Source organism: Neltuma alba, unplaced genomic scaffold, assembly GCF_004799145.2.
Source record: "Neltuma alba isolate B1F8T4 unplaced genomic scaffold, ASM479914v2 tig00011576_pilon, whole genome shotgun sequence".
NCBI lineage: Eukaryota > Viridiplantae > Streptophyta > Magnoliopsida > Fabales > Fabaceae > Neltuma > Neltuma alba.
In genome coordinates, this window is record NW_021636230.1 from 48,219 (window position 1) to 58,780 (window position 10,562).

Sequence of the window (10,562 nt, forward strand, 5' to 3'; positions counted from 1 at the left end):
ACTTCTAAAAAGTTAATCTAAATATTTTCTAAATCTTGAAAGTTGGAGTGATAGAAACCATGATTTAGTTTCTAGCATTGTGCTAAGTACAAGTTGTAGCATCTTGATAATTTGTTTTATTTTTGAGAGCATGTGGATCAGTTTGCCTCAGAAAACTCCACAAAGAACATGAAACTCTTTTGAGAGTCTTCAACGATTTCTCCAATGGGAATTATAAAATAAGTCTCCTTCATCCATTCGAAGAAAAATCGCCAAACCCATTTCTCTCAAATTCTTCATCCCCCAGCCTTCTTGGACTCTTCCGTGCCCATAAATTGGCGCCTCTTCCTCCTCCCCCTCTCATACTCTTACTCTCACTCTCACTCTCTGTTGATCCGCCGTCGTCGATCTGTGATAATCGGTGATGGCTGAGGCGTCTGCAACTAAAGGAACCCATGAGGTTGTTCTGAACGTCAATGGCAAATCCAATAATAATGAAGATTCCTGCGTCTGCCTCTTGGTCCCTTTCTTGCAGAAGGTCCCTCCTCCTCCTCCTCCTCTTTCTAAAGTCTCAAACTTTCTATCTGCAGAAAGTCGCTAATATATCTATTTAATTTACAGTTGGTGGCGGAATTCGTCGGGACATTCTTTCTGATGTTTGCAGGCGAAGCATCCGAGGTGGTGGACGTGGGCTACGGCAACAAAATAACGCTTACTGGGATTGCCGTAGTTTGGGGTCTCGCCGTTTTAGTTCTCGTCTACGCCGTTAGTCACATCTCCGGCGCCCATTTCAATCCCGCCGTCACCCTCGCTTTTGCTTCTACCGGACGATTCCCCCTCATACAGGTCAACCACCTTAATTACCTTCATTATTTTCGATGTCTCATATGAAATAACATGCGTGTATTAATGTTGGTTTGTTTTGATTCATGTTACGTTGATGTTGCAGGTACCGGCTTATATATCAGTTCAGATTCTGGCATCCATTCTTGCGAGCGGGACTCTGAGGCTCATTTTCACAGGAACCCATGACCACTTCGCAGGAACACTATTATCTGGGACGCATCTTCAAGGTTTTGTGGTTGAGTTCATCATCACCTTCTACATCATGCTTGTTAAGTATTCTACCAGTGGTGTGGCCACAGATAACAAAACGGTAATTAAATATCAGAATTCTCTTTTTCTTTCCTTTTCTTATTTTTGGGTTGATTAACTTTTCTGATACGTACGTAGATGCTTGGCGAATAATGGGGTTGGGAATATAATATACTTAGCCTTTGATGAAATACTAAAGAATGGAACTAAAATGAACTAAACGTCGTTAATTAATTAAATGTATAAACTGATATGCTGCTTAGAAATTGCTTTTGAATGATAATTTATTTTAAGATTTTTATTTGTGTTTATGTGATTTTGAACTGTGCAGATGAGTCAGGTGGCTGGTCTGGCGGTAGGGTCAACCATGTTGCTCAATGTGATGTTTGCCGGGTGATCATCTTTATTATCCCAAATACTAATAATCTTCACTTAAACACAGATCTCATTACAATGTTTGAAAAGAGATATTATATATTCAAAATTTATTGTTTTTAGTGTATTTATTTGTGTGATAGGCCGGTGACCGGGGCGTCCATGAATCCGGCGAGAAGCTTAGGGCCGGCAATAGTGTGGCGCCAATATAAAGGAATATGGGTGTACATGACAGCGCCGGTGGCCGGAGCAGTGGCAGGAGCATGGGTGTATAACATCATGATATATACAAACAAGCCAATGCGAGAAATCACAAAGAGTGCTTCTTTCGTGAAAGCTTCAAATGTGATTCCTTCAAGTGATTTGATTCACTAACACATTCATCATTTAAATAATGCAAATTTACAACTGAAAAGATATTTAACACCATTCAAATAACAACATAAATTTGGTCCTTAGGTATTTACCATCGATGTCGTGCATTGTATGTATTAAAATAATCTTGTTTACTTCATTTTTGTAATTAATCCTTGGAAGTTTGTAACTTCACATCTGTTAGTTTATGTGTCACGTTCTAATATACTAGCTCCGATTCTTAATATGTGAGTTAGATAACTAATTTGAGGATATTATAAAAATTAATTAACCTATTTATTTGTAATAAATGTGTATTGGTCTCATTAAATTATCCTCTTCAATCATATGTATTAAATTATTGGAATTATCTCTTAAAAAGAAATCCTTACAATTGATATTTTGCAAAAAGATGAGAGGTAAAGTGAATTGAGTTATCATATTTAGGGAACCAGTTTCAGTGCTCATCACTTTGATGAGCACCTTAAGCTCATTAGACTTGGGCTGTTTATATCTGATTTGAACGGTCCAAATTTAAAATTTATAACTAATTATTTTTAAATGGAAAAATATATTTTGAAAAAAATGATAGTTGATAGATTATCTCTATTTTAGATTCTATACATATTAAAATAATTATTTTGAATAAATAAAAATAAGAAAGAAATCAAATCCAACCATTTAAGATCGATATTGAATCAAATAAAGGGTTAAAAAAATATTTGATTATATTCATCTCCTCATAATAATATTGAGATTCAATATTAAGATGCTAACTTTCCCATTAGTTTTAAAATACCACGACAATTCTTTAAATTTAAAAACGATCGAACTCACTCTAACCAAGTTTTCAGTTGCTTTTAAATTGTTTTATTAAGCTTCATTTAATCAAAAATATACAATCCAATATTTTTATTCTTCATTGGGTATAGATAAATACAATTCAACAAAACATCACAACGGGATAAGGGTTTTTTTTTTTTTTACCCATACAACTGAGATAAGGGTGTTTGTGTTACGAGAAAACAACGCAAAGTTCGGACAGCATTATTGTGTTCATACAAAATACTTTTAGAGTAAAATAATTTAAAATTTGACAAATATATATTCCAAAACTGAGAAGAAAATCAGTAAGAATTAATAAAGAAGTTCATATCGAGTTCCCATCTTTTTGTTTTTGTTTTTCTTGTTTTGGAGTGAAGTTCAATGGTATAACACATGCATTGTATTGTTGGCCAAGAAAAAAACACATATGCGACCTATTGCTTTGTATATTGTTCAGTTATGATAAAAGCTAATGAACAGCTATAGTTATATACTACATTCGGTTCTAAATATAAAAACTAGTTGACTAATTTAAATAAATTAAAAAATAAGTTAAGTTAGTTATTTATGACAAATATGTGTTATCTTTTCTCAAATATCCTTACTAATCAAGTTTATTAGTTAGACCTATCATTATTAAAAGGACTATCATGGGTAAAAATGGATAAATATGAGAGACAAGGTGAATTAGAGTCTTATATTTATAATCAAAATAAAAGTAAAAGAGGTTTTATATTAAGGACCGGAAGTAGTATATACCTAATGAAAAAAATAGTTAAATCGTTAAAATTGTATGTCCCCCCCCCCCCCCCCCCTCCCCCCTCCCAGGTAAACCACCAAGCTACAATCATGATCATAGCCGAAAGGAAAATTATTACAGTTGGCGGCATCCGATAATTTAAAATATAAACCTTTATGCTGGTCAAAAAAAATATAAGCCTTTATGAATAATACATTACAAAATGGAAAACATATTATAGTTTTTTTAAAAAAAATTCCATAGATTTAACACATGCATGCATATAAACATATCAAGGTTAGACTCAAGATCTTATCTAAATATGGTGGATGCCTGGTGGTGTTATCACTAGGACAACTTATCGTTTACTTAATAATATCTTTCCATATTACCCTTTAATTTGGTTCAATTAAATTATTATAAGTAATTACTTCATTATTTTATTGAACTTTTTGTTTTGGGGTGGGGGCATTACTATAAAAAAGAGCTTTACGATACTAATTTACGGCGGTCATTAGAAAAAAACTAGTATAAAAAACATGACGGTAGTATTTTTGTAATTATAGAAAAGTAAATTTCACTTTTAACAGAGGTTATCCAAAAAATCGCAGTAGAAAGTTCTTTTTACGGCGGTTTTTTAAAAAAACCGTCATAAAAAAAAAAAGCCAAAAAAAAACTTTTTACGACGGTTTTTTAAATAACCGCTATAAAAAGTCTATCAGAATTTTAAAACTCGTTTATCGCGTAATAGTTTTCACTTTTCAGAGTTAGAGCTCATAGTCTCCCATTACCATCCCCACTTGATTTTCTCCCTCCTACATTTACCGATGTTTATCCTTTGCTTTTATCGTCTCTGCCATGTTCTTCCATCATCGTCGATGTCACTGTCACTATTGCCGTCGCCATTAGCTCATCCTTTTCATTCTTATTTGTGAGTTTTCACCCTTTCTCCTCCATTCTTTCTATGGGTTTTATAGTTTTTGTAGTTTGGTTTTTTTTTTTTGTTAAAAATATGATATTTATTCTAAGTTTAAATAGATCTGATTTTTATTCCTCTTCCTTCTTTAAATTTAATACTTGAATAGATTCGATTTCTCTCTCCTTCATTTTGTATATCAGAGTTTGACAGCCTGAAATTCATGAATTTTATCATATATGAATCTTTGATTTTATCTTTATTAAATCCTAGTGACTTTGATTTGGTAGTTGAAGGTGAAGCTAAATGGTGCTATTACGGCAGAAAGAATCTACGTTGTTCCATCAGAATGCTTTTAACTGGTGACAGGTTATTTATTTATTGATTCTCAAACTCCTTCCTTTGGGGTTTTGTTCTCCCGTTTCATCTTGATCAACAGGATAAAAGGTAAACTAAAGAAAAAAAAATCACGGTGGTTATTTATATGACTGCCGTAAAAAGTCACATACCATGGCGGTTTTTAAACTGTTGTAAAATCCTTCACAGTTTACATCGATAACATAAATGTCGCTCTCACAACCGTCTTGAAAAGCTCATTTTAATTGCCGTTAAATGTCTTTTTTTGTAGTAGTGGGTGGTTTGGAATTTTTTTTTTACTAAAGTATAGGTATCCTCTTATTAGAGGCAATTCTATTCGAAGTACTGTCGGGTACTTTTGTTTGGAACTTTTGTTGAACCTATGGGCTTTGTTTTGCATTGATGTGTTCTGTGCTTTCAATCTGCACAACATTGCTTCAATAGGGCCGCATATCCTTTCTAGACTATAACAATATCCGTTGTCCTTTTTATATAGGGAAAACCATATTGGAGGTACTTATACTTTTTTTCAATTTTCAATTTGGTACTATGTTTTTTGTTCTTAACTAAATCTTTATTTTTCCTCTATAACATCATTAATCTTTATGTAGAGACTAAATATCAATAGAACAAAGTTATAATAGCTAATGTTGCTAAAAAGATAAAATTAAATGTTTAATTAAAGGGAAAAAAAACATAGGTACCAAATTAAAATTGAGAGAAAGTATAGGTACTTCAATATGGTTTTCCCTTTTATATACTATTATTTATTTAAGTTTAGTGTTACAATTTCATAAAGTGTCTTTCATTTCTTTAATCTTAATATCATTAGTTTTATTTAAAAAAATATTGATATTGAAATTTTAAAGGAAAAGGTTTATAATTGAATATTTTACTGGTGAGAAAAAAAGAGTAGTAATGCTTATGTGTATAAAAGTTATATAGTACTAGTTTTTTTTTTCATGTATAAAAAGTTTATGATTTTTTCCCCCCAAGTTGTCCTTTCTAAATTTTTTTTTAGGTCCAAAGTTTTCCTTTCTAAATTTGATTTGATGTCCTTTCCTACTTATATGGCCCGTACCTGCCAATATTTATTATATGGCCTTCGTTTTTGTTTAGCGAGATGGATTGAATGGGCCATCTCACCTATAGAGAAACTTTGAAAATGATTACCAACAGCCAGCCTTAATTTTTCGGCCTGTAAAAAAAAATTCTCTAGATAAATGTTTTATAATGTAAAATAAAGCACTAAAAAGCTTTTAAAAAAAAACCCCTTCCATCCGATGTATTTCCTTTGTTTCTTAAAATAAAAGTTAAGATATTAATTTCTCTGGCAAGAAAAATTAGTTTGTGCATATTTAAAAAATTAGTTAAATTAATTATTTGTAATTAATGTGCATTAATTTTTCTATAATATCATTTTAATCATGTTCATTATAGAAACATTCTTACTATATACAATTGATAGGGATACTTTGAAGAAAAAAATTTAGCAATTGCACAAAATAGAGTAAATTATCGTCTTATATCTTGAAACAAAATGAATTTCTTATCTTTTTTTTTCCCACCAAATAAATTTTTATCTAACTGTGATATTTAGGATTCGGTACTATATATAAACTTTGAAGGATCCTTTAAAAGTAGGAGAAAATTATTCACAAGACAAGTGTAGAAACTATTTATTCTCAATGATCTTAACTATTAAAATTTGAATTTTTTGTATTTCTTTGTGTTTTAGTGGAAATACTATTCTTTTTGGTCAAAAATATTTTTAAAAAAATAACAAATTTTAGGGTCTTTAATCGTCATTATTTGTCCCTCACTGTCATTTTCTCTGATTTATTGGAGCATGACGCCCGAGCAATGCAGTACTACATCACAGTGACCTCATGCAAACGACCACAATCTAAATTTGATAGAAATATGCTATTAATAAAAAGTGGTTCAATAAATTTAATTTTGCATTCAGCGGTCAAAATGAGTTATCAATCTCTGTGTTATAATAATAAAGTATTTATATACAGTTTGTTTTAAAAACTAGAGTTGAGACTTGTTCCCCAAAAAAAAAAAAAGATAATGATAGAATTTTATATTATATATCCTTAATTCATCTTAATACGAATTTTAAGATCAATATATACAATTTTTTTAAGATTACAGAGGAGTTGGAAAAATCATAATAATGCCAACTGCCAATAAGTAAAAATAGTCAAACAATCATTTAATGTAAATAGAAGTTTTATTTCCAAAGGCTTATGAATTATAACAACCAAGGCTGGTCATGCAGTTGACCCTGAGTCCCAAGCCATAACAATAAAGTTCAAAGAAAAAGAAAAATACTCCCTCGAATCCTTTTTTATAAGTTACAATTTTTTAATAGGTCTGATTTTTTATAAGTTATACTTTGGGATGTCTAACAATTTAATATTTTTTTTATTTTTATTCTTAATTGATTGTATATTTCTACATTGATTGTAACAGTTTTCTCACTCACTCTTTCTTTTACTCACTTTTGCCAAAGAAAGATAAATTTGAAGACAAAGATACATTTCCTACCCACTTGTTAAAAAGGCAATAGGAGGTAGCTAGTAAGAAAGAACTCAAAAAAGAAACCAAAATAAAGAAACCCAAAAAAGATACAATAGATGCTTTTTCCACATAAAGTGGTAAACACAAGGGTCTTTGTCTGCCATGATTCATAAATGTCTAACTCTCAAAGTAACGAATTTTTGACTAATATGGTTAGTTGGTTTGCCGCCCCAAAAGACAAAAAAAAAAAAGAAAGAAAGAAAAAGAAGCTAATAACATGATTGGCTATTTGGCCTCAACTAACTGAACAAGAGGGGCTCGTGTGACATATTTTTTGGGGTAATCCTTTACCATATCTAATTAAAATAAAAATAAAAATTGTCTATATTAAAAGTTAATTCCTTACATATACGAATAATTTGGATTCAATTTGGCTGATAATTAATTTTATTACGAATATAAGTTGCATGTGCGACACACAGTGGTTCTGATTAAATTGGTCCGCCATTCATGGAAACTTATTACTACCAAACTCTTAGACTAACCTATAATCAAGTGAAACAAATTAACGGGAGTTGAACTTGGTTGTTCACTTTAGCGGTTGCTATATATTGATCTATCCATGATATGATCATCCATAACTAAAGGTAGAATAATAAGATCCAATATTAGTCAAAAACAATAGAACGTGTAAGGGCAACTATAGGATGCAATGAAAGCAAGCATGAAACAAAGTCAAAGTGAGAAGAAAACATGATGATTGGGACATTCATAGTGTGAAAGTGTTGATGATTTTCTTTCTTCTTCTTTTTTGTGTGTAAACACACATATCTAAATAATATTTAGATCTATTAGGTCATATTTGAGTATTACTACCCCGTCCTAATTATAAGGGCCAGTTGACTAATTTGAAAAGATTAAGGAAGTAAGTTGAGTTAGTTAATTATTTGTTCTAAATAGGTGTTGTCTTTCCTAAAATATCCTTATTAATCAAGTGTATTGATTAGAACTATCATCGTTAGAAGGACTATTTTGGAAAAAATATATATAAATATGAGAGACAAAGTGGATTGGGGTCTTATATTTAGGACTAAAATAAAAGCCAAACAGGATCTTTTATTAAGAACCAGAAGTAGTATTAAGTTTGATTAAAGGTATTTTTGTGAGAGAATTATGATATCATACGATTTAATTATCAAAAAGTCGTAATGATAAGTAAACAACATGAACCTGTTGTTATGTTTTAAACTAAACCTAGTTATTACATGCTACCATGCATCTCAATTGTTAACATACTTTTAGGTAATTAACTTTTCTTTTTTTGGCGTTACAGTAATCCCCCCAATCCCTCGCAAAAAAAAAATATTTTTACTTGATTTTTGGATGCTTTTTCTCTTTTATGAGATTCGAAACATCAATTTTCATTAAGTGAAATGGACTTACTTTCACTTAACCCAACGATTGTTGATAATGTTTTGATGAAATGGTTTAATTTTTAAATTAAGGAAGGTGAGAAATTTGTGCAAGCGCGTTGAACTAAAACCTCATTTTGCTTTAGTGTTATGCTTGGACTTGGTCTTCGTCTTCTTTCTCGTCAATGGGTAGATAAATGGGGGCATGGAGAGTGGTTGAAGTTAAGATTCCACTATTTCGGTTATTGCCCTTTTTAAAGTTTCACTTTTTCATGTATTTTGACCATCTAAGTCTACCACGCTTCAATATACTCGCATATTTAGCAAAGAATTAAAAAAAAAAAAGAATGAATCCATGTTTTACATGGAATCTGAAATAAGTCGTACTCTTCACATTTGCTATAAATATTATGATTTTTTACATCTATATATAATACAATGGGAGGGTTGAATTTGGTGGAAGAGGTTAGTGTCTTAAAATATAGCAACCCAATATTACACTAATTGTCAAATATTTGAAATGAACTTAATTATGTCAAAAATGTTTAAGCCTAATTAAGAGAAACGTTGATTGTGGATAATGGTTTCAGATACCATTAATAAATCCGGCAAATATGTTTCCCGTCAGTTAATTATAAATATTTTTTTAAATATTCGAATTTTATATTCAACTTGAATAGTACTTAATATTTATTATTCAAAAAGATAAATTTGGAGATTATAGAATTCAACTAACAGAAATCCAATATCCAGCTGTGGAATTTTTAATTCTATAAGAATAAATTAGTGGATAAGCAATGATCAGAGGTAGCAATAAAGTTCAACACAAGTCAATCAAATACGAAGTGCAAAGATTGATTACAGAGTTGAATAAATTAACCAAAATTATATATATATATATATATATATATATTTCACCTTCCATTCTAAATATAAGAGCTAGTTGGACATTTAATTTGATCATAAATATAAGGCCTTGATCCATTTTGTTTCCTATATTTAATCATTTTTTCTCAAAATATTTTTCATAGTGAGTGCACGTTAAAATATTTTTATTCTATTACACATTTACACATGATTAACAAGAATATTTTAAAAAAGACAGCATTTATTTATTACAAATAATTAACTTAACTAATTTTCTTAACATTCATAAATTAGTGGATAAGCAATGATCAAAGGTAGCAATAAAGTTCAACACAAGTCAGTCAAATATGAAGTGCAAAGATTGATTACAGAGTTGAATAAATTAACCAAAATTATATATATATATATATATATATATATTTCACCTTCTATTCTAAATATAATAGGAAGAGCTAGTTGGAGATTTAAATTGATCATAAATATAAGACCTCAATCTATTTTATTTCTCGTATTTAGTCATTTTTTCTCAAAATATTTTTCATAGTCATTACATATGTTAAAATATTTTTATTCTATTGCATATGATTAATAATATTTTAGAAAAAACAACCCATTTATTATAAATAACTAACTTAACTAATTTTCTTAACATTTGTAAATTAGTTATATAATTCTTATATATTAAGAACCAGAGGTAGTGAGTGTATATCACTCATTTAATTACTGAAGGATAACATAATTACTTGGAGACACACACTTATACACACACAAGTGCACAATACAGAACATTTGCAAATGACAACGTATGGCATGACAAAGAGGTGATATCAGCCACAACATGAAAGACGAGAAAGAAGAGGGGTACCCTGATTTGATAAAGATTGTGAATTTTTTGAGGTCAAAAGATGGCATTAATAACATGAAATGTTAAGTGTTATAAAAATGCAAAAAAGCAAAAAAGAAGTGTGAAGTGAATCTTTGATTCCGAATAAAAAGGTTTTTCTCACTACATCATCATTATATATGCCAATGTTATTGTACTTTCTTTGTATCTTTGTCCACGATCAGGCTATAATCCCCACTTTTCTTGAATAAGTATGATTGATCTAAGTTA

At 30.2% G+C, this 10,562-nt stretch overlaps 1 protein-coding gene across 1 annotated transcript; it reads left to right on the forward strand.

The window, feature by feature from the left end:
* Window positions 1-403: 403 nt before the first annotated feature.
* Window positions 404-1,471, forward strand: LOC114715154 (nodulin-26-like). Its single transcript, XM_028899948.1, has 4 exons — window positions 404-517; window positions 601-825; window positions 929-1,135; window positions 1,406-1,471. Exons 1-4 carry the CDS (start codon window positions 404-406, stop codon window positions 1,469-1,471), a joined length of 612 nt encoding a protein of 203 aa, XP_028755781.1.
* The last annotated feature ends 9,091 nt before the right edge of the window (window positions 1,472-10,562 follow it).